General features: G+C 43.8%; 1 protein-coding gene across 18 annotated transcripts in view; it reads left to right on the top strand.

Moving 5' to 3' along the window:
• The window catches only part of r3hdm2 (R3H domain containing 2), a 337,844-nt gene that overhangs the window by 193,164 nt on the left and 118,997 nt on the right, over positions 1-25,683 (top strand). For all 18 annotated transcript variants that reach the window (XM_078201199.1, XM_078201196.1, XM_078201201.1 and 15 more), the window contains 4 exons: positions 11,907-11,966; positions 12,215-12,355; positions 21,733-21,841; positions 24,333-24,428. In XM_078201199.1, the coding sequence (XP_078057325.1) occupies positions 11,907-11,966; positions 12,215-12,355; positions 21,733-21,841; positions 24,333-24,428 (406 nt within the window). The remainder of the gene's footprint in view (positions 1-11,906; positions 11,967-12,214; positions 12,356-21,732; positions 21,842-24,332; positions 24,429-25,683) is intronic.

Raw genomic sequence — 25,683 nt, 5'->3', positions numbered from 1 at the left:
ACAATGGTCGCTGTTGCCTAAATGCTCTCCCACTCATATTTGATCCACTCCAGAACCAGGTCCAACAGTGCCTGCCCTCTCGTTAGATCAGAACCATACTTCTGCAGAAAATGATCTTGAACATGTTCTAGAAACTCACACCCCTCTTGTCCCTTTGCTGTATTCCTATCCCAGTTTATGTTTGGATAATTGAAGTCCCCCATTATAATTACTCTATAATTCTTCCACCTTTGTAATTTCTTTGCAAATTTGTTTCTCTACATCCCTTCCACTAATTGGTGGTCTGTACACTACACCGATCATTATTATTGCACCTTATTCATTCCTTCTAGCCAGAGAGATTCCATCCTTGACCCCTCTGGAACGTCCCCTCACTCCAGTACTTTAATATAATTTAGGGGGCAGTGACCAAAAGCTTAGATTACCTATGGAAAAGAACAAGGAGCAGGTCAGAGTGAGAATACTTAGTTGGAGGAAGGATTGAGATCAGATCTGGCCCAGAGAAGTTGAAATCAAACATCAACAGGCAAATTGTCATTAAAAAATGGGCTTAACGAGGAGATGGATCAGGTAGAGTTGAGATACATTTCTACAAGGGAAAAAGGTCGGATAAACAAAGCCCGCGGTAACTGGATGTTAAGAAAGATAGATTTGAATGACAGAAATCAGGCTGATAATACAAGTGAGAAGCAAGCTGAAAATTGAAGGGAAGTGAGAGGCAAGGGGTGTATGAGAAGAGACTGGCAGCTAGCAAAGAGAGTCTGAGGTCTTCTGTGAGTGTATAATCGTAAAAGAATAGTAAGAGAAGGGTTAGGTCTGATTAGAGACCTATTCAGAGGGCATGGCAGAGGTACTAAATGAGTACTTTGCATCTGTCCATACAAGGAGCAAGATGCTGCCAAGTCATAACGAAAGGAGGGAGTTGAGAAACTGGGTAGGTTAAAAATTGTTAAAGAGCGGTTAGTAGAAAGGTTGGCTGCACTTCAGGTTGAGAAGTCACTAGCTCTAGATCAGATGCACCCAAGGATACTGTGGGAAGTGCGGGTGGAAATTGCAGAGGCAATGACCATAATCTTCCAATCCTCCTCAGATACAGGAATGGTGCCAGAGCAGTGGAGAATTGCAATTGTTACACACTTTATCAAAACAGGGGGCAAGGACAAAAACAGCAATTACAGGCCAGTTCGTTTCACCTTTATTGTGGGAAAGCTTTTAGAAATGATAATCCCTGAATATATCAATAGCCAGTTCGACAAATATGGATTAACTAAGGAAAACCCGTACGGATTTTTTTTAAAGATAAATCCGTTTCAACTAATTTGGTTGAGTTTTTTGATGAGGTAGTTGATGTGGTGTACATGGACTTCTAAAAGGTATTTGATAAAGTGCCACATAATAGGCTTGTTAGCAAAGTTAAAGCCATGGAATAAAAGGGTCAGTGGCAGAATGGATACAAAATTGGCTAAAAACAGTCGTGGTGAATGATTGCCAGAGTCAGATAAGGACCGAGTAAAAAGAAAAATTAGTCGGAAAGGGAAAAGAAACGTTAAAAGTGCCCACCCTAAGGTTTTGTACCTGAATGCTCGGAGTATTCAAAACAAAATGGATGAATTAGTTGCACAGATAGATGTAAAGGGGTATGATATAGTTGGCATTACGGAGACGTGGCTCCAAGGTGAGCAAGGCTGGAAACTAAACATTGAGGGCGAGTCAGTGTTTAGGAAGGACAGATGGAAAGGAAAAGGTGGTGGAGTTGCTTTGTTGATCAAGGATGATATTGATACGATATTGAGGAAGGGTATTAGTATAGATGATGTGGAATCTGTATGGGTCGAGTTAACCCCAAACAACAAAGGGCAAAAAACATTGGTGTGGGTGGTTTATAGACCACCAAACTGTAGTGGTAATGTTGGGAAAAGCATTAGACAGGAAATCAGAGATGCATGTGTTAAAGGAACATCTGTGATTATGGGTGACTTTAATCTGCATGTAGATTAGGAGAGTCAAATCAGTCACAGTACAATAGAGGAGGAATTTCTAGAGTGGATACGGGATGGTTTTCTGGAGCAATACATTGAGGAACCAACAAGGGAGCCGGCCATCTTGAACTGGGTGTTGTGCAACGAGAAAGGATTAGTTGGCGATCTAGTTGTGAGAGAACCCTTGAGGACGAGTGACCATAATATGGTAGAGTTCTTTGTCAAGTTGTATCGCGATGTAGTTGATTCTGAGACCAGGGTCCTGAATCTCAATAAAGGTAACTATGATGGTATGAGGGATGAATTGGCCACGATGGACTGGGAAACATTACTGAAAGGAAAGACAGTGGACAGCCAATGGCAGGCATTTAAAGAATGAATAGGTTAATTCCTGTTTGGCACAAGAGTGGTAAGGGAATTGTCGCCAAAACATGGATCAGAAGGGAAATTAGAGATAGTATTAGATTCAAGGAAGAAGCATGCAGATTGGCAAGGAAAAGCAATAGGTCTAAGGATTGGGAACAGTTTAAAATTCAGCAGAGGAGGACCAAGGGATTGATTAAGTAGAGTATGAAAGTAAGAGCGGGGAACATAAAAACTGACTGTAAAAGTTTCTATAGCTATGTAAAGAGAAAAAGATTGACAAAAACAAATGTAGGCCCCTTATAGTCAGAAACGGGAGAATTCATAACGGGGAATAAAGAAATGGCTGAGGAATTAAATTCATACTTTGCTTCAGTCTTCACAAAGGAAGACATGAATAATGTACCAGAAGTGCTGAGAGAAACATGTTTTAGTGAGGAGCTGAAGGAAATCAGCATTAGTAGAGAGATGGTTTTGGGGAAATTGATGGGATTGAAGGTGGATAAATCTCCAGGTCCTGATAATCTTCATCCCAGAGTACTTAAGGAAGTGGCCCTGGAAATAGTAGATCTATTGGTGATTATTTTCCAAAATTCAGTGGAATAGTTCCTACAGATTGGAGGGTAGCTAATGTATGCCTGCTATTCAAAAAGGGAGGTAGAGAGAAAACAGGGAACTATAGACAGTGAGCCTAATGTCAGTACTGGGGAAGTTGCTAGAGTCTATTATCAAGGATTTCATAACTCGGCATTTGGAAGGCAGTGGTATAATCAGACAAAGTCAGCATGGATTTACAAAAGGGAAATCATTCTTGACTAATCTATTGGAATTCTTTGAGGATGTAACTCGTAAAGTTGACCGAGGAGAACCAGTGGATGTGGTTTATTTAGACTTTCAGAAGGCTTTTGACAAGATCTTACAGAACAGACCACTATGTAAAGTTAAAGCACGTGGGATTGCAGGTAATGTCTTGAGATGGATAGAAATTTGGTCAGGAGACAGGAAGCAAAAGTTGGCATAAATGGGTCTTTTTCTGATTGGCAGTCAGTGACCAGTGGGGTTCCGCAGGGATCTGCGTTAGGACATATATATATTAATGATTTGGAAGAGGGAACTGAATGTATAATCTCATTACTGCAATTGTATAGAGCATTGGTGAGGCCACACCTGGAGTATTGTGTTCAGATTTGGTGTCCTTATCTGAGGAAGGATGTCCTTGCTATAGAGAGAGTACAGCAAAGGTTTACCAGGCTGATTCCTGGGATGGCAGGTCTGTCATATGAGGAGAGACTAAGTCAATTAGGATTATATTCACTGGAGTTTAGAAGAGTGAGAGGGGATCTCATAGAAACTTATAAAATTCTAACAGGGTTAGACAGGGTAGATTCAGAAAGAATGTGGGGGGAGTCCAGAACTAGGGAGTGATGGTTTGAGGATAAGAGTTAAACCTTTTAGAACTGAGGTGAGGAGAAATTTCTTCACCCAGAGGGTGGTGAATGTGTGGAATTCACTCCCACAGAAAGTAGTTGAGGCCAAAACATTGTGTGATTTCGAAAAGAAATTAGATATCGCTCTTGGGGATAAAGGGATCGAGGGATATGGGGGGAGGGGGGGATCAGGATATTGAATTTGATGATCAGCCATGATCATAATGGCGGAGCAGGCTGGAAGGGCCGAATGGCCTATGCCTGCTTGTAGTTTCTATGACAGACCAGTTTAAAAATGTGCTTAATAGGGCAGATGAGATTCTGGGCTTTATAACTGGAGCAGGGAAGCTGGGAATTTGTGATCAACCTTTTCTGAATGACTGGTCTGACCTCAAGTGGCGTATTGTATCTCGTTCTCAACTGGCGTATTGTATCTCGTTCCCAACTGGCGTATTGTATCCCATTCCCAACTGGCGTATTGTATCCCATTCCCAACTGGCGTATTGTATCTCGTTCTCAACTGGCGTATTGTATCTCGTTCCCAACTGGCGTATTGTATCCCATTCCCAACTGGCGTATTGTATCCCATTCCCAACTGGCGTATTGTATCTCGTTCTCAACTGGCGTATTGTATCCCATTCCCAACTGGCGTATTGTATCCCATTCCCAACTGGCGTATTGTATCCCGTTCTCAACTGGCGTATTGTATCCCATTCCCAACTGGCGTATTGTATCTCGTTCTCAACTGGCGTATTGTATCCCGTTCTCAACTGGCGTATTGTATCCCATTCCCAACTGGCGTATTGTATCCCATTCCCAACTGGCGTATTGTATCCCATTCCCAACTGGCGTATTGTATCTCGTTCTCAACTGGCGTATTGTATCTCGTTCTCAACTGGCGTATTGTATCCCATTCCCAACTGGCGTATTGTATCCCGTTCTCAACTGGCGTATTGTATCCCGTTCTCAACTGGCGTATTGTATCCCATTCCCAACTGGCGTATTGTATCCCGTTCTCAACTGGCGTATTGTATCCCATTCCCAACTGGCGTATTGTATCCCATTCCCAACTGGCGTATTGTATCCCATTCCCAACTGGCGTATTGTATCCCGTTCTCAACTGGCGTATTGTATCCCATTCCCAACTGGTGTATTGTATCCCGTTCTCAACTGGCGTATTGTATCCCATTCCCAACTGGCGTATTGTATCCCATTCCCAACTGGCGTATTGTATCCCGTTCTGGACACCACACTTCAGGAAGGATGTGAAAACATTCGAGAGGTTGCAGAACAGATTTACGTGTCTGGTTCCAGGGATGAGCTTACATAGACTGGAAAAGCTGGAGTTCACCTTTGCAATGAGAAGGTTAAGAAAAGACATCAGAGCTATTCAAAATCATCAGGAGGTCTGGACAGAGGGAGAAACTGTTCCCGTTGCAGGAAGAATCGAGAACCAGAGGACACTGATTTCAGGTAATGGACAAAAGAGCCAGAGACTACATGAGGAAAAGGTTTTTCACACAGTGAGTGGTTAGGATTCAGAATGTTTTCCCCAGAGTGTGGTGGGGACAGGTTCAATCATGGCTTTTAACAGCAGCACCTTGAATTTCTACATTATATCCACATTAATATCTTTATATGATGTATTTTACACCAAAAGGGAATTGGATAATTATCTGAAGGGAAAAGATTTGCAGGGCAACGGGGAAAAGACCCCAGGTGAGTGGGACTAGCTGAGTTGCTGACGCAGAGAACTGGCAAGGATGTGACTGGCCAAATGGTCTCCTTTAGAGTTGTAACCATTCTAGATTTTAGAACTGCCTGAAATATATGGATTTTATTTTATCAGATTTGTTCTTTTAACTGGAACTACTTTGTTTCAACAACAGCTGTTTAAGGAGCCTAACCTTTAGATGAATAGTACAAAACTGCATGTAGCAGGTGATGGGATACTGAGTTGAGGAGTGAGTTGTCACAGTTGTTGTAGTCAGCAAAACACCCCATTAGTGATGGGAGATTGGGCACGGAAGAGGTGACCTTTAACGAGCTTTAGATTTTTCAGTATCTCCTCACCCTTTTGGGTAATATTTCTTTCTGGTGAATGGTCCCACCGACTGCAACATTCAAGAGACCTCCGAGGCCATCCTTCCACTCCCTCGATATCTGTTCACGCCCTGTGATTACTGTGAGGTTTCGATCTTAATTTCTAACCAACGCAAAGGGTTATTGTTGGAAAATGTTGCCTGATAACTGACTTTCCAAAGCATTAATCCATGCTAATGAGTGTCTGCCTTCTAGCTGGCCACCTTGTATCCACTAGGAATTATTTTCAGATTCCGGTGGGTGTGCGATATTGTGCCCCGTCGCAAAGGGCAGAATTCATCATAGCTTGTAGATTTTCTGGATTGCAAAATAAAACTGGTCCAGCATCTGTGCCAGGACAGAATTTGGCTGTCAGAGGCAGTCCAGCTCAGGATCCTGTAACTCTCAATAGTCCAGGGCAGACTCTAGTAGCCCAGTGAAGACTGTTTTTTGACAAAGATGAAAGTGGTTGAATGCAGTATTTAGTGCGTGGGTTAGACCATAAGACATAGGAGCGGAAGTGAGGCCATTCGGCCCATCGAGTCCACTCCACCATTCAATCATGGTTGATTTCAACTCCATTTACCCGCTCTCTCCCCATAGCCCTTAATTCCTCGAGAAATCAAGAATTTATCAATTTCTGTCTTGAAGACGCTCAACGTCTCGGCCTCCACAGCCCTCTGTGGCAATGAATTCCACAGACCTACCACTCTCTGGCTGAAGAAATTTCTCCTCATCTCTGTTCTAAAGTGACTCCCTTTTATTCTAAGGCTGTGCCCCCGCGTCCTAGTCTCCCCTGTTAATGGAAACAACTTCCCTACGTCCATCCTATCTAAGCCGTTCATTATCTTGTAAGTTTCTATCAGATCTCCCCTCAACCTCCTAAACTCCAATGAATATGATCCCACGATCCTCAGACGTTCATCGTATGTCAGGCCTACCATTCCTGGGATCATCCGTGTGAATCTCCGCTGGACCCGCTCCAGTGCCAGTATGTCCTTCCTGAGGTGTGGGGCCCAAAATTGCTCACAGTACTCCAAATGGGGCCTAACCAGTGCTTTATAAAGCCTCAGAAGTACATCCCTGCTTTTGTATTCCAAGCCTCTTGAGATAAATGACAACATTACATTTGCTTTCTTAATTACGGACTCAACCTGCAAGTTTACCTTTAGAGAATCCTGGACTAGGACTCCCAAGTCCCTTTGCACTTTAGCATTATGAATTTTGTCACCGTTTAGAAAATAGTCCATGCCTCTATTCTTTTTTCCAAAGTGCACGACCTCGCACTTGCCCACGGTTAATACGGTTCAGGTTTCAAGGTCTGCAGTTCCTGAAGTATCTGGGAATCATCCAGGTAGCTATTTGGGGAGTGGGGAGGGGAATAAGGGTATCGACTAACTTCGTTAAGCCGCATTTGGAGTATTGTGTGCAGTTCTGGTCACCACACTACCAGAAGGATGTGGAAGCTTTGGACAGAGTGCAGAGAAGGTTCACCAGGATGTTGCCTGGTCTCAAGGGTGTTGGCTATGAGGAGAGGTTGAATAAACTAGGATTGTTTTCACTGGAAAGACGGAGGCTGAGGGGAGACCTGGTCTACAAAATGATGAGAGGCACAGGGTGGATAGTCAGAGGCTTTTCCCCAGGGTGGAAGTGTCAATTACAAGGGGCACAGGTTCAAGGTGAGGGGGGAAAGTTTAAGGGAGATGTGCGGAGGAGGTTTTTCACACAGAGAGTGGTGGGTGCCTGGAACGCGCTGCCAGAGGAGGTGGTGGAAGAGGCACATTAGCAACATTGGAGAGGCATCTGGATGGGTACATGAATAGGGAGGGAATAGAGTAAGGGCAGAAGCTTTTTTTTAGATTAGTTAGGACATCATGATCAGCTCGGCTTGGAGGGGCCGAAGGGCCTGTTCCTGTGCTGTACTGTTCTTTGTTCTTTGTTCTGACTCCTATTTCAGTTGCCTAAGAATGGAATGTCAAGCACAAGAGCATAAATACAGTCTATACTGAGGCAAAGCATTCCTGAAGTCCCCCCCCCCCCCCCATCCTTTACCCTGAAGAGCTGCCTAAGAAGAAGACGACTACGGCAAATCATTGACATGACTTATTCATTCCTTTCCTGGATGCAGTTAGGGATGTGATATATTCAGTAGTTTGGAGTGAATCTAATGTATTTATTAGTGGTAGATTAGTCCATTAGCTTGAAGAGAGCCTTCTCAATGTCTTCAATCTCACCCGACGTGAATTGGACATAAAATGACATGACATAAACATAATAGACAGAAATGAATGCATCAGATTATCTGCACTGTATGCAGATGTGAGAAAATAAACCGCAGAGCATCTGGCAATGGGAACCTTTGTCTTCAGATAGTTATAGGGAGCGGTTAGCCAGGCTAGGACTTTATTCCTTGGAATGTAGGACAATGAGGGGTGATCTTGCTGAGGTGTATAAAATCATGAGGGACACAGATAGGATGAACGCACAGTCTTTTTCCCAGGGTAGGGGAATTGAAAACTAGAGGGCATAGGTTTAAGGTGAGAGGGGAAAGGGGACCTGAGGGGAAACGTCTTCACGCAGAGGGTGGTGCGTACATGGAATGAGCTATCAGAGAAAGTGGTTGAGGCAGGTACAATAGCAACATTTAAAAAGCTTTTGGACAAGTACATGGATGGGGAAAGGATTAGAGGGATATGGGCCACATGCGGTCCATTGGGACTAGCTGGGAGGGCACCATGGTCGGCATGAACTGGTTGGGCCGAAGGGCCTGTGTCCGTGCTGTATTGCTCTATCTCTTTTTTTCAATAAGAAATTTAAAATAGAAACTGTCCTTAAGTTTAAAAATCAATTTCCGGTAAAACAGCTGATAAAAGAAAATCCCTTTGAAGGCCAGGGAATGTGTTTAGATTTGGCAGTGTATGTAGCTCGAAAGATTGCAATAGAAATTGATCTCTCTGCATATTGACTTATTAGGGTAATCTTTTGGAAGGTATGAAGCCCTCTGTGGCGGCAAAGTCCAATTTTCAAATGTTGACAGTTTGCTTTGCAAGGTGCAAAATCTGTTGAGTTGTATTGATGTAAAAAACCAATGGCTGTAGCATGGCCTAAAACAGAGCTCTGTTACCTCATGTTATCTGAACACTCAGCAAACCAAATCTTGCATTGTCTGAGCAGAGCAATCTGTCAAATATCTGCCAAGCGACAAACCTGACTGTTTCATACGGAAGTTCTTCTGATAATCCAAGATGTGTAAGGAATTCTTCCAAAATGTTACTCCTTATGGATGGCTCCCAGTTTTATAATTTTTAAGTATTGCGCTCGTTCAATGTGTTACTGTGGATCGAAAACCATTTGTCCATATGGTTAGTTGTGGAAACATGTTATTTTCGTCCTTTGGAAACTCCCAAGAAAATAGAATGGGCATCCTACATGTTCCCTCGTAAGTAATTTTGCCCAAATAGAACATAGAACAGTACAGCACAGAACAGGCCTTTCAGCCCACAATGTGGTGCCGAGCTTTATCTGAAACCAAGATCATCCTGGTGTGCTCCATGTGCCTATCCAGTAACCAAATAGGGGTTAATTGTTAAATAAAAGCAAAATACCATGGATGCTGGAAATCTGAAATGAAAACAGAAAATGCTGGATAAACTCAGCAAGTCTGGCAGCATCTGTGGAGAGATGTTTTGCGTCCGTGTGACTCTTCTCCAGAACTGGAGAGCTCTGGCAAAAGGGTCATTTGGACTGGAAACGTTAACACTGTTCCTCTCTCCACAGATGCTGTCAGACCTGCTGAGTTTATCCAGCATTTTCCATTAATTGTTAATGATAATAGAATCCCTACAGTCCAGAAGGAGGCCATTCGGCCCATCGAGTCTGTACTGCCCACAATCCCACCTCGGCCCTATTCCTGTAACTCCACACATTTACCCTGCTAATTCCCCTGACACTCGGGTCAATTTTAGCATGGCCAATCAACCTAATCCGCACATCTTTGGACTATGGGAGGAAACCGGAGCACCCGGAGAAAACCCACGCAGACACGGGGAGAACGTGCAGACTCCCCACACACACTGACCCAAGCCGGGAATTGAACCCGAGTCCCTGGCGCTGTGAGGCAGCAGTGCTAACCACTGTGCCACCGTGCTGCCTGGTGTAGTATGCTATATCCATATGTGGCAGGAGCAATGATGCAAGATTTTGCTCATAAGGCATTTTGCCTGTCCATGGAAACTGGCACCAACTCTCATGTTTGGAATGTGCTGTCGAAGGAGTGTTTGTTGCAGTACATCTTGGAGATGGTGAACACTGCTGCCATTGTGTGCAGGTAATAGAGGGAATGAATGTTTATGGTCATGGATGGGGTGTCAATCAAGTGGGCTGTTTCGTCCTGGATGGGTTGAGCTTTTTGAGTATTGCGGAGCTTGCTATCATGTGGAGTGAATAGAATTGATTGAAGAATCTAAGATGCAGAGGACCGTAGGAGGAGACGGAGAAGGATCATCCACTCAGCATTTATAGTTGCAAATACTTTTTGTCTTTTGTACACGTGCTGGGCTTATAGTCATACGCCCTATGGCTAAGGCCCTAATTCAGAGCATGATGGGAAAAATGGTTAAACGGTCTGCTAGCTTCAAGTCATGCTTGGACATGCCTCACAGGAATACAAAAGTAAGCAGTTCTGACCACAGAGTTGCAAAGTCAGGCCAATAATAGAATAGGCAACTAACAAAAGAGGAGATCATTGCAAGACAAGGTTCATAGAATCATAGAAACCCTACAGTGCAGAAGGAGGCCATTCGGCCCATCGAGTCTGCACCGACCACAATCCCACCCAGGCCCTACCCCACATATTTACCCGCTAATCCCTCTAACCTATGCATCCCAGGACTCTAAGGGGCAATTTTTAACCTGGCCAATCAACCTAACCCGCACATCTTTGGACTGTGGGAGGAAACCGGAGCACCCGGAGGAAACCCACGCAAACACGAGGAGAATGTGCAAACTCCACACAGACAGTGACCCGAGCCGGGAATCGAACCCGGGTCCCTGGAGCTGTGAAGCAGCAGTGCTAACCACTGTGCTACCGTGTCTTAAAAAGGCCGGATGGTGGTGGCACGTCTGCAACCAATGGTCAGCAGCTTGCGGTTGACTCGAACCATTTTTTGGGCCTAGGAAAAAGGGTATTAAAAAGTCTGGTGCTTCAAAGTATCGTCAGTGATAACCTTCAATTTCCTCAAAGTTGAGCTCAGCAGGTGCACACCATTTAAAAGCAGTTGTAAAGCTGTGCTGGCATCAGATTTAAATTTGACATGGGCGTTGACTCTTTCTTGTGGCCACGCTAATGATATGCAAATGTATTAAAATTAAGCTTCCAACATTCGAAGGCGGGACATGCCATTAACAGGGGGAGGGAACAATCGCTTCCTGGATTTCTGTCGCCGGGAAACACGCCTCGGTCCTTCTCACAAGATTTTCCAATCTCTCCAGCGAACATGCCAGAAAATCCCCGTCAAGTTTGTGCCTTTTTTCTAAAGATGCAATTTCCAAATTTTTCTTCTGGTTGGATTTTTTTTTAAAAAACTGAAACCTTCTAAAGGTAATAGAGACTGCCAGACAATCTACAGCTTACATTGCACCGAGTGGGATAAAAAGACACACAACCATGCTAAATTCTCCCTCCGTGTACCCGAACAGGAGTGTGGCGACTAGGGGATTTTCACAGTAACTTCATTGCAGTGTTAATGTAAGCCTACTGGTGACACTAATAAATAAACTTTAACTTCTTCTGCCATCTGTACTAGTGTATGTGTGTGACATATGGCTGGTGTTGCAATACCTCGTTTTAAGTTTGGCAAATAGTTTCAATAAGCGTACCTTGTTCAACCCAAGAAAACCTGCCTGGCTAATTTTTTACACTCAAAGCATAAATAAAGTTAATAGTCTCGATGGAGATATTAACGTGAGGAAATCATGCTCATTGCTTTGTACGTGGTTCTCGATCTTGCTCTATTGAATATGTATTACTGTGTAAACCCATTATTGTGTCTTCCAGGGACAGGATGATGCTGCTAAAATTAGAACAAGAAATTCTGGACTTCATCAGTGATAATAAGTAAGTAAATGATTGCTGCCTGTGTTGACACAAATAGTATTGTGTGAGCCAACCAGTGTGCCAGTGAAAGCAAGCTTGAACATTTAACCATGTTCTATTCAGATAATGTTGCATGTTACATATGTTGGAATAGAGTGGCGTAGTCAAATGAAGCCCCCCCCGTCCTTGTAAAATCTGCCTCGTTTGAATGAGAGTTGTCGGCGTGACTCCTGCACAAACATTTCATTTAACAACTTTGTTATTTTCAGTAATCAGTACAAGAAATTTCCTCAGATGACCTCCTACCACAGAATGCTCTTACACAGAGTGGCTGCGTACTTTGGAATGGATCACAATGTTGACCAAACTGGAAAAGCTGTTATTATTAATAAGACCATAAATACGAGAATGTAAGTATGGTGTAATTTAAACGCATTGGAGACCACTTTTTTGGATGCTGTTTTTTTGTGAAATCCCCAGCAGTGTGATTTGAATATAAGCTGACTGAGTCCCTTTTTTATTGACTTTGTAATGCTGGCACAATCTCTACCACTTGAAGCATCCATGTTTAAAATGGACTGTCACTTTAATGACCAAAGGGCAGTACCCATCATTGAGTAGCCATTTGGGGTAATGTCAGTTTCAAAGTTGCTGGTTACAGGGTTTTGTTTATTAACTCTTATTTTGGGGTCAGGAATAGCTGTGCTGTGCACCTCATGACAATTTTGCTTTCATTAAATTCATCTCTGTACCCAGTCCTTTCTTCTGGTTTCATCTATTTTGGAGTGTCAGACATGCTGCTGTTAAAATCCGGCTCAGAAACTCCAAGGCGTTTTATGAAGTCAGCCTTAACAGCTAAATATACTGTTCCAAATTGAACAATGCCCCACAAACATACGCCCTGTTCTAGACTTAGCACAGAAAGCAAGTCTGTTCACGTGATGCTGGATTTTGCAGCTTTGCAACACCTGCTGTGAATTAGTCCTTTGGATGTGGAATTGAAATGCTGAGGCTTTCCAGCCCTGGAACTTTCAGCATGCTTCAAGAGACAGAGGCACTACCTGCCTCTAGCTTCTAGCTAGCTAGCCAGCTACCGACAGCAGAATTCCCAACACCAGAGAGAGACAAAAAAACACTGCTTTCAGCCTGCAGTCCAAACAGCTGCTGCCAAAATGAAAGTAAAACCTTTGGATTTCTCCTGTGGGGGGGGGGAATACTGGCCAAAGGCACCTGATCTGTCAATCATTCTTCACCCAACAATTCCAAAAGGGTGATAAAACTCCAGGACACTATATTAGGCCCAGATTAAAAATAAGATGTCCATTATATTGCTTCAGCAACAGTTAACGGACACCGGCTCAGACAGCACAGCAACAATACAAAAATTAACCAGGCCTGCTGAAAAAAAACAGTAAGAAGTTTAACAACACCAGGTTAAAGTCCAACAGGTTTATTTGGTAGCAAAAGCCACACAAGCTTTCGGAGCTCTTAGCCCCTTCTTCAGGTGAGTGGGAATTCTGTTCACAAACAGAGCTTATAAAGACACAGACTCAATTTACATGAATAATGGTTGGAATGCGAATACTTACAACTAATCAAGTCTTTAAGAAACGAAACAATGTGAGTGGAGAGAGCATCAAGACAGGCTAAAAAGATGTGTATTGTCTCCAGACAAGACAGCCAGTGAAACTCTGCAGGTCCACGCAACTGTGGGAGTTACAAATAGTGTGACATGAACCCAATATCCCGGTTGAGGCCGTCCTCGTGTGTGCGGAACTTGGCTATCAGTTTCTGCTCAGCGACTCTGCGCTGTCGTGTGTCGCGAAGGCCGCCTTGGAGAACGCTTACCCGAATATCAGAGGCCGAATGCCCGTGCCCGTGAAAAAAAACTGCAGAGAAACATAATTAAAATACATTTCTGAAAGGCACAGTAGCATCACACTGCATTCTGATCATCTTGTCCAATTCACATTTTCACAAGTTTTACTACTGGGGTGGCGCAGTGGTTAGCACTGCTGCCTCACAGCTCCAGAGACCCGGGTTCGATTCCCGGCTTGGGTCAGTGGAGTTTGCACGTTCTCCCCATGTCTGCGTGGGTTTCCTCCGGTTTCCTCCAACGGTCCAAAGATGTGCGAGTTAGGTGGATTGGCCATGCTAAATTGCCCCTTAGTGTCCCAGGATTTATAGGTTAGAGGGATTAGTGGGGTAAATGTGTGGGATTTTGGGGATGGGGCCTGGGGTGGGATTGTTGTCGGCACAGACTCGATGGGCCAAATGCCCTCCTCCTGCACTGTAGGTTTCTATGATTCTATTGTTGGTCATTGGCACTGGTATTTTTCTGCAAGGGTATTCCAAATTTCTATTCCTGTTGTTAGAGTGCTGGACCTGAACCCCAAGGTAGATTATGAAGCCAGGCTAGACCCTAACCATTTTTCTATTTTGGCATAAATGTGGGGAAAAGATGCTTCACTCTAGGAGTAATTCCACTGACAAATTAGGGATCTTTTTATCAAAACAAGCTTAATTCACAACACAGTTTAAATACAACTCTAACCAAATGAAGCAGTTCAACTCTTAATCATTGAACAATCTTGAAATTTCTAACTTATCACTATTTCAGTTCCAAGTAAACAACAGTCTTCCCACAGACTTAAACCCCACTTTATATATAGTTAGCAAGCCCCGGCATCCATGCTTTAAATTGTGGTAGCAGGGTGTAGGTTTCAGAGAGAAAGCCTCTTTCAATAACTCCAATCACCAACTCACTTTAAGATGAAGGTGAAAGAGCTACAAACCTAGCTCCTCCCATTAACCTTGTGCCACATGTCTCTGTCAATCACTCTAATGTGTAACCCAGGGGAACTTAAGTAAACCAAAATGCATTAAACCTTCTGCTAAATAACACTACATGGCTAAAATGAGTAGCCTGCTTTCTCAACACCTGAGTTGCATTCCTCCTTGCATGCTGACTCCCTGTGAAAAAGGACAATCTTAAAGCAGACCTCTTAAACATAAGATGTATCAATAGCACCATATCATCACACTGCAATCTTCATTAGATTGACTGTGGCAAATTGACAGAGGACTTGGACAAGTAGGGACTTCTCTTAAAGGCCCCCCCCCCCTCCCCTCCCCATCCATTGAGGATGCTACCCCTCTCTTAATTCAGGATGTTCTTAAATGCGAATTCTGTGAATTTCTATATGTTTTAAATGGGTATTAATAGAGATATATAGTTTATGGACTTGTTTTCGAACAACAACTTGTATTTGTGTCGCAACTTAAAGATAGGTTTTTCACATGCAAAAATTGATGCTGACCATAGGATGAGCGTGGTGCTAAAGGCTTAGTCAAAGAGATGGATTTTAAACAGCCTCTTAAGAAAGAGGAGAGGGCACACGGCGAGGGAATTCCAGTGTGTGGGGCTTAGTTAGTTGAAGGCATTCATGCAATGGGGGATTGAAGGTGGGACTGGAAGGATGGTTTGCATGAAAGGCTAGAGTTAGAGGGGAGTTAAAGCTTGGGGAGTGGTGTTGGGTTTGAGGGATCGCAGAATTGTTACACAAGAACATAAGAACATAAGAAATAGGAGCAGGAGTAGGCCATCTAGCCCCTCGAGCCTGCCCCGCCATTCAATAAGATCATGGCTGATCTGACGTGGATCAGTACCACTTACCCGCCTGATCCCCATAACCCTTAATTCCCTTACCGATCAGGAATCCATCCATCCGCGCTTTAAACATATTCAGCGAGGTAGCCTCCACCACCTCAGTGGGCAGAGAATTCCAGAGATTCACCACCCTCTGGGAGAAGAAGTTCCTCCTCAACTCTGTCTTAAACCGACCCCCCTTTATTTTGAGGCTGTGTCCTCTAGTTTTAACTTCCTTACTAAGTGGAAAGAATCTCTCCGCCTCCACCCTATCCAGCCCCCGCATTATCTTATAAGTCTCCATAAGATCCCCCCTCATCCTTCTAAACTCCAACGAGTACAAACCCAATCTCCTCAGCCTCTCCTCATAATCCAAACCCCTCATCTCCGGTATCAACCTGGTGAACCTTCTCTGCACTCCCTCCAATGCCAATATATCCTTCCTCATATAAGGGGACCAATACTGCACACAGTATTCCAGCTGCGGCCTCACCAATGCCCTGTACAGGTGCATCAAGACATCCCTGCTTTTATATTCTATCCCCCTCGCAATATAGGCCAACATCCCATTTGCCTTCTTGATCACCTGTTGTACCTGCAGACTGGGCTTTTGCGTCTCATGCACAAGGACCCCCAGGTCCCTTTGCACGGTAGCATGTTTTAATTTGTTTCCATTGAGATAGTAATCCCATTTGTTATTATTTCCTCCAAAGTGTATAACCTCGCATTTCTCAACGTTATACTCCATTTGCCATATCCTCGCCCACTCTCTCAGCCTGTCCAAATCTCTCTGCAGATCTTCTCCGTCCTCCACACGATTCACTTTTCCACTTATCTTTGTGTCGTCTGCAAACTTCGTTACCCTACACTCCGTCCCCTCCTCCAGATCATCTATATAAATGGTAAATAGTTGCGGCCCGAGTACCGATCCCTGCGGCACGCCACTAGTTACCTTCCTCCAACCGGAAAAACACCCATTTATTCCGACTCTTTGCTTCCTGTCGGATAGCCAGTCCCCAATCCACTTTAACACACTACCCCCAACTCCGTGTGCCCTAATCTTCTTCAGTAGCCTTTTATGGGGCACCTTATCAAACGCCTTTTGGAAATCCAAAAACACCGCATCCACCGGTTCTCCTCCATCAACCGCCCTAGTCACATCTTCATAAAAATCCAACATGTTCGTCAAGCACGACTTTCCCCTCATGAATCCATGCTGCGTCTGATTGATCGAACCATTTCTATCCAGATGCCCTGCTATCTCCTCTTTAATAATGGATTCCAGCATTTTCCCTACTACAGACGTTAAGCTGACCGGCCTATAGTTACCCGCCTTTTGTCTCCTTCCTTTTTTAAACAGCGGCGTAACATTAGCCGTTTTCCAATCAACCGGCACTACCCCAGAATGCAACGAGTTTTGATAAATAATCACTAACGCATCCACTATTACCTCTGACATTTCTTTCAATACCCTGGGATGCATTCCATCAGGGTATTACAGCACAGAAGGAGGCCATCTGGTCCATTGTGTCTGCACTGGCTCTCCAAACGAGCATTATGACTCTGCCATTCGCCTGTCTTTTCCCCGGTACCCCTTCACATTGTTTCTATTCAAGTAATTGTCTAAGGCCCTCTTGAATGTCTCGATTAAACCTGCCTCCATCACGCTTCCAGGCAGAGCATTCCAGATCCCAACCACCCACTGTGTGGAAAAGTTTTATCTTACATTTGCTTCTTTTGCAAATCACTTTAAATCTGTGCTCTCTCATTCCCGATCCTTTTACAAACAGGAACAGTTTCTCCCTCTCTATTCTGTCCAGCCCCCTCATGATTTTGAGCATCTCGATCACATCTCCTTTTAGCCGCCCTCTCCCCAAGGAGACTAGAGAAGGCCATGAAAGAATTTAAACTCAAGAGTGAACATCCTGGCACAATGGTTAGCACGGCTGCCTCACAGCGCCAGGGACCCGGGTTCAATTCCAAACTTGGGGTGACTGTGTGGAGTTTGCACATTCTCCCAATGTCTGCGTGGGTTTCCTCTGAGTGCTCCAGTTTTCTCTCTCACTCCAAAAGATGCACGGGTTAGGCTGATAAGGAAGGACTGTAGAAAAAGGGATAATCAGCCATGGATATCTAAGGAAATAAAGGAGGGCATCAAATTGAAAGAAAATGCATACAAAGTGGCAAAGATTAGTGGGAAACTAGAGGATTGGAAAATCATTAAAGGTCAGCAGAAAGCCACGAAAAAAGCTATAAAGAAAAGTAAGATGGATTATGAGAGTAAACTAGCTCAGAATATGAAAACAGACAGCAAAAGTTTCTACAAATATATAAAACTAAAAAGAGTGGCTGAAGAAAAATTGGTCCTTTAGAGGACGAGAAGGAGGATGTAATAATTGGAAATGAGAAAATGGCTGAGGCATTGAACAGGTATTTTGTGTCGGTCTTCACAGTGGAAGACACAAATAATATGCCAAAAATTGATGACAGGAAGGCTATGGCAGGTGAGGACCTAGAAACTATCATTATCACGAAAGAGGTAGTGTTGGGCAAGTTAATGGGGCAAAAGGTAGACAAGTCTCCAGGCCCTGATGGAATGCATCCCAGGGTACGAAAAGAGATGACGGGGGAAATAGCAAATGCACTGGTGATAATTTACCAAAATTTACTGGACTCTGGGGTGGTTCCCGCAGATTGGAAAACAGCAAATGTGACACCACTATTTAAAAAAGGAGGTAGACAAAAGACAGGTAACTATAAGCTGGTTAGCTTAACTTCTGTAGTAGGGAAAATGCTTGAATCTATCATCAAGGAAGAAATAGCAAGACGTCTGGATATAAATTGTCCCATTGGTAAGATGCAGCATGGGTTCATGAAGGGCAGGTCATGTTTGACTAATTTGGTGGAATTCTTTGAGAACATTACATGCGCAGTGGACAATGGGGAACCTGTGGATGTGGTGTATCTGGATTTCCAGAAGGCATTTGACAAGGTGCCGCACCAAAGACTGCTGCATAAGATAAAGGTGCACGGTGTTACGGGTAATGTATTAGCATGGATAGAGGATTGGTTAACTAACAGAAAGCAAAGAATGGGGGTAAATGGGTATTTTTCTGGTTGGCGATCAGTGGCTAGTGGTGTGCCTCAGGAACCAGTGTTTGGACCGCAATTGTTTACGATTTACACAGACGATTTGGAGTTGGGGACCATGTGTAGTGTGTCAAAATTTGCAGATGACACTAAGGTGAGTGGCAGAGCAAGTGTGCAGAGGACACTGGAAGTCTGCAAAGGGATATAGATAGTCTGAGTGGGCAAGGGTCTGGCAGGTGGAGTACAATGTTGGTAAATGTGAGGTCATCCATTTTGGTAGGAATAACAGCAAAATGGACTATTATTTAAATGGTAAAAAATTGCAGCATGCTGCTGTGCAGAGGGACCTGGGTGTCCTTGTGCAAGCATCACCAAGGAGTTGGTTTGCAGGTGAAGCAGGTAATTAAGATGGCAAATGGAATTTTGTCCTTTATTGCTGCAGGGATGGAGTTTAAAAACAGCGAGGTTATGTTGCAGCTGAATAAGGTGCTGGTGAGGCCACACCTGGGGTACTGTGTACAGTTTTGATCTCCTTACTTGAGAAAGGATATACTGGCACTGGAGGGGGTGCAGAGGAGATTCACTAGGTTGATTCCGGAGTTGAGAGGGTTGGCTTATGAGGAGAGACTGAATAGACTCATTGGAATTCAGAAGAATGAGGAGAGATCTTATCGAAGCATATAAGATTATGAAGGGAATAGATAAGATAGAATCAGGGAGGTTGTTTCCACTGGCGGGTGAAACTAGAACTAGGGGGCATAGCCTCAAAATAAGGGGAAGCAGATTTAGGACTGAGTTGAGGAGGAACTTCTGCACCCAAAGGGTTGTAAATCTGTGGAATTCCCTGCCCAGTGAAGCAGTTGAGGCTACCTCATTGAATGTTTTTAAGGCAAGGATAGATACATTTTTGAACAGTAAAGGAATTAAGGGTTATGGTGAGCGGGCGGGTAAGTGGAGCTGAATCCACAAAAAGATCAGCCATGATCTTATTGAATGGCAGAGCAGGCTCGAGGGGCCAGATGGCCTACTCCTGCTCCTAGTTCTTATGTTCTTATGTTTTATGATTGGCCATATTAAATTGCCCCTTAGTGTCTGAGGGCTTAACAAACAAATATGTGGGGTTACGGGGATTAGGGTTATTGTTGGTGCAGACTTGATGGGCTGAATAGCCTCCTTCTGCACTGCAGGGATTCTATCATTTAAATTTGAGACCTTGGAGGAACTGGGAGCCAGTTCAGAGCAACAAGGGTGAAGGTGATAGGTGAATGGGACTTAGCGTGCAATGGGAGACACAAAACAGAATTTTGAGTGAGATAAAGTTTACAAAAGGTAAAAGAAAAGAGACAGGCAGGGGCGCAATAGAATAATCAAATTTTAAAATAATAAAAGTATTGTCATGGACTCCAGCAACATATTAGCTTACTGAGGGAGAAGACTGGCTTCCTCCTGTGGCCGAGTGGTACAGGTCACTGAATTAGTAAACCACAAACCGAGAGCAATGCTCTGGGGTTTGAGATTCGAATCTCACCATGGTTAATGTTTGAATTCCAAAATAAACCTCCTGTGGAGGGCGAGACTCATCTGATTTTGGCCAAATTTGCCCATGTCCATTTGGGGCCGTGTGTCCCTGGAGAGGGATGTGATGATACTGTGCATTTAAGAAATGTATTTATGTCATGTTTCTTATAAGGGGTATGTTTAAAATTCTGTTCTGTTTTAAACGGTGCCAATTTGTCTGCACCAGGCAGCTCGCATGCTGTGAATGCAGGCTAATGATTGATTTTAGCTAGGGATGTGTTTCTTTTAATCTGGGTTCATGCATTTTTGTTGATTTGGTTTTTCTGCTGGGGTTTCAGAGTAGGGTTTGATTAGATTGATTGCCAAAGTCATGTGCTGAAGGGGAGGAGCTAAGTTTACAGGGGAAAGCAGGCAGTTACTGCTGGGTTCTGAAAGAAGCAAGAAGTGCCTCTTTCTCTTTCTTTCTCTGGAAGCTGCTTTTTGGGACCTGCTAGGAGAAATATGCCTCTCTCGCTGTCTCTTTCTGTAGAGGTGTTCTGGAGGTTCAAGGATTGGCAGCCCAAGTACAAGCACGTAAGCTTGTGTGTTGCTAACTGATTTTGAAGAGGAGTTTAAATCTGTAAGAGGAATATTGCTTGAATTGGAACTAATAGAGATAGATTAGCAGTTAAGAATTGTATCTTGTCATGTTTAATTGGTAAAAGTTAAGCTAATTCTATTTGTTATCGTTAGATTGCATTGTTAAATAGAGTTTGTTTTGATTAAAGCTTCCTAGTGGGTCAGTAGAATCACACCTGGAGTCAAACACCTTATCCTCACTAATACCAAAATAGAAAAACTTTTGGGGTCTAATCGGACTTCATAACGTATTTTGGGGTTTCTGACCTGTACCCTAACAGGGAGCACACATGGGGTCACTAGCACAGCCGAGGCCTCCTCTGCCTGGTGGCTGCCGCAGGGACTGGGCGCCTTATTGACCCTTTTAATAATGTTTTGTCCTAATGTTTTAAGTTTCATTTGTGATTTGGTTTTTGGTTCAGGCAGCATCCCTTTAAGGGGCTGCCCTTTTAATTTGCCCTTCTGTTTGTCTGATTCACTTTAGTTGGTTAACTGATTTGCCACTAAATAGGGTAATGCTTTGGTAGTGGAGCTTGATGGTCTTTCTGATGGGACATGGGAACAGGAGTGTGGGGCAATCAGATCTGAGAGTCTGGTGTAGCTAAGATGGGTTGAACACTCGACTTGAGATCAAGTAAGGCAAACGGTCTGGTTTTTGCCTAACAATGGCTAGGGAGGAGAATGGAATCAGTAACAAGGGTAGGGAATCTATGCTTTTGATCCTCCCAGTGTTTAACGGAAAGACCATAAGACCATAAGACATAGGAGCGGAAGTAAGGCCATTCGGCCCATCGAGTCCACTCCACCATTCAATCATGGTTGATTTCAACTCCATTTACCCGCTCTCTCCCCATAGCCCTTAATTCCTCGAATAATGACAGTTTAATAAGCTTTTTATTTCCCCCACCATAGACCAGAGCAGAGGTTTTCAGATCATATAAAAGATGAGAAGAGTATGGATTTTCAAAAGAGATTTATCTTGAAAAGAGATGACACGAGTCTAGACAAGGATGACAACCAGGTAAGATCATGTGTGGAGTTAATTTGCAGTAAAGCAAAATAAAACACACGCTTCTATCCTTGTGAGATGGCAGCGGTGCTTGTTTACTTCATCAATCTCTCTTTTGTGTCTTGGACATGGTTACGGAGAACTCCTGACCTTTCTGTTTAAGGTGACACGCACGAGGGAGGAAATGGGGCGGGAGGGAGGAAATGGGGCGGCAGAGAGGTGCAAGTTACTATATCATGCACTGGAGTTATTTTAAGAATCCGCTTGAGCGAGATTTCAGCATTGTTCTTTTGCAAAGAAGTAATCATGTATCTGAAATAAATCCAGAAAATGCTGCAAGTGCAAAGGATCTGACAAAAGTTCCATTTGAAATGTTAACCTGTCATAAGTTGTGACATGATTGCAGTTTTAGCATTTGTTTTCAAAACTTTCCACTCTCAAACCGCAATCCGTTTTAATCGCGTGTGAAATGGATCGTACTGTTGGCCTTTCACAAACATTGTTAATGGCATTAACCCCCCCCGCCGAAAGATGCTACGTAGCTTTTGGACAGGTGGAGTTTGCGGAGGATGGGAGGTTGGCAGAGTGCATAGTGGAGAAATTGAATCCACAGATGATGAAAGCAAGGATGAGAGTTTGGCGAGTGAGGTGTGGTGAAGAAGGGCAATATTGAGGTTTAGCACAAGTGGTTTTTGTCCTAAATGTGGGGCTTGAAGCTCATTCAAGGTCAAACATGCTGAACAGCTGGCTCGATAAAGGGAATAGAGTCAGTAATGAGTGGGGGTTATTGGAGTGAATAGTGGGTAGCTGCTTCACAGAAGGAATTTAGGTTCATTCATCGTTTAATTGTCAGGCAGTCTGACAGTGCACAAAGGGTTGAGGGAAATAGTTGAGGTGGGGGGGGAGGGCGGCTGCTGATTGAGGAGAATGGTGTCTTGACGATGTAGAATGCTGGGGAGAAATCCAAGAAAACTGAGTGGTGACTCAGTAGATGTCATTGTGACTCTGACTCTATCCAAGGTGACTTTATGATGCAAATAACACTAAAGTGAGGAGTTTGGGAAGAAATCCTTTGGCAGTTCGGGATAAAAGGTGAGCTAGCTAGATGGGTGGAGAACTGGCTTGGCCATAGAAGACAGAGGGTAACAGTGGAGGGGTCTTTCTCCGGTTGGAGGTCTGTGACTAGTGGTGTTCCGCAGGGCTCTGTACTGGGACCTCTGCTGTTTGTGATATATATATAAATGATTTGGAGGAAGATGTAGCTGGTCTGATCAGTAAGTTTGCGGACGACGCGAAGATTGCTGAAGTTGCGGATTGTGATGAACATTGTCAGAGAATACAGCAGGATATAGATAGGCTGGAACATTGGGCGGAGAAATGGCAGATGGAATTTAATCCAGATAAATGCGAAGTGATGCATTTCGGTAGATCTAATGCAGGGGGGAGCTATACAATAAATGGCAGAACCATCAGGAGTATAGACACACAGAGGGATTTGGGCGTGCAAGTCCACAGATCCTTAAAGGTGGCAGCACAGGTGGAAAAGGTGGTGAAGAAGGCATATGGCATGCTTGTCTTTATTGGATGGGGCATAGAGTATAAAAGTTGGCATATGATGTTGCAGTTATATAGAACGTTGGTTAGGCCACATTTGGAATACTGCGTCCAGTTCTGGTCACCACACTACCAGAAGGACGTGGAGGCTTTGGAGAGAGTACAGAGAAGGTTTACCAGGATGTTGCCTGGTATGGAGGGTCTTAGCTATGAGGAGAGATTGAGTAAACTAGGGTTATTCTCCCTGGAAAGACGGAGGTTGAGGGGCGACCTAATAGAAGTTTATAAAATTATGAAGGGCATCGATAGGGTGAACAGTTGGAAGCTTTTTCCCAGGTCAGAAATGACAAACACAAGGGGTCACAAGTTCAAGGTAAGGGGGGCAAGGTTCAATACAGATATGCGGGGGACGTATTTTACAGAGGGTGGTGGGGGCCTGGAACGCACTGCCAAGCAAGGTGGTTGAGGCAGACACGATAGGATCATTTAAGACTTATCTAGATAGCCACATGAACAGACTGGGAATAGAGGGATACAAACGGATGGTCTAGTTAGGAACACATGATCGGTGCAGGCTTGGAGGGCTGAAGGGTCTGTTCCTGTGCTGTATTGTTCTTTGTTCTTTATAAAGAACTTATGGTTTTACTGCACAAAGCACTGGGAATCTTACCCGAGATGATGTGGTTTATTGAGATAGCAAGCAGTCGTGATCTTGCTTTTGTTTTTTGCAACGATTGAATTAGGCTTTTGCACCATGCAAGTGGGTTGATAGTCCCAAAGTTGCAGAGTAGGTTTGACACACATTCCTCAGCAAGATTATACTTTGACAATTCTCCACCTTGCTGCACTGCTGGCTGAATGTTATGAGGCAGTTCTCTCACGCATGAACATTTTAAAGTTTATCCCCTCTTGGAAATTTTCACTACTTGATTGTTTGATATGATTACAGATGAGAGTACCTTTGCGAGATGACCGGAGGAGTAAATCGATTGAGGAAAGAGAAGAAGAGTATCAACGGGTCAGGGATCGAATATTTGCTCGAGAAGTAAGCCCTGCGATAGTTATTCATGAAATGGCTTTGTTCTTGATTCGAGGGCTGGAATTTTGCTGTAGAACCCTAATTGATTAAAGTTAATCCTGAGATCAAATAATAACCAGCTTAGAAAAACATATTTTTAAGAATCCGTATTCATTTATGCTAATAAGAATTTAAATTGGATATTGGCCGGAATTTTACCAGCACGCCTGCCCGAGGTTCCTAAGATCGCGCCCGAGGCCAATGGAGAAGGCCGTTCTGCGAGCCTTGCCAGCCCTGAAATCTGGGCAGGCGTGCCGGTAAAATCTGGGCCTATTATCTCTGTATTTTTGTGAAAAAGCTTCGACCATCTTAGATTTGAATGAGTAGTAAACATCAATTAGATGATCCAAAATGTATCTAGCAAAGCTCTTCTGAAGCATCTAGCAATGGAAAAAGACTGTGAACTTATTGCATCTCTCTGATGCGTCCTGAAGGGCTTCACATCCAAAGAATGATTTTGTTGTTCCAGTAATATGGGCAAACGTGGAAGGCATTTTCCACACTTTGAGCAAATTGCAATAAAATCAGTTAATTATCTTTTTAGCAGTATTCATTGAGGGAAGGATATTGACCAGGACAGCAGAACTGCTGCTTTTCAAGGAATGCCGCAGGATGTTTCAATGAACTTAAAATAAGTTTATAAGAAATAGGAGCAGGAGTAGCCCACGTGGCCCATCAAGTCGGCTCCGCCATTTAATACGATCATGGCGGATCTTTGGCTTTAGCTCCATTTACCCACCCACTCCCCATATCCCTTAATTCCCCAAAAATCTGTCCATCTCGGCCTTAAATAGAACATAGAACAGTACAGCACAGAACAGGCCCTTCGGCCCACGATGTTGTGCCGAGCTTTATCTGAAACCAAGATCAAGCTATCCCACTCCCTATCATCCTGGTGTGCTCCATGTGCCTATCCAATAACCGCTTAAATGTTCCTAAAGTGTCTGACTCCACTATCACTGCAGGCAGTCCATTCCACACCCCAACCACTCTCTGAGTAAAGAACCTACCTCTGATATCCTTCCTGTATCTCCCACCACGAACCCTATAGTTATGCCCCCTTGTAATAGCTCCATCCACCCGAGGAAATAGTCTTTGAACGTTCACTCTATCTATCCCCTTCATCATTTTATAAACCTCTATTAAGTCTCCCCTCAGCCTCCTCTGCTCCAGAGAGAAGGGGCTCAGAGCCTCGAAAGCTTGTGTGGCTTTTGCTACCAAA

This window comes from Mustelus asterias, chromosome X, assembly GCF_964213995.1.
Source record: "Mustelus asterias chromosome X, sMusAst1.hap1.1, whole genome shotgun sequence".
NCBI lineage: Eukaryota > Metazoa > Chordata > Chondrichthyes > Carcharhiniformes > Triakidae > Mustelus > Mustelus asterias.
This window is presented reverse-complemented; position numbering and strand designations above follow the sequence as displayed.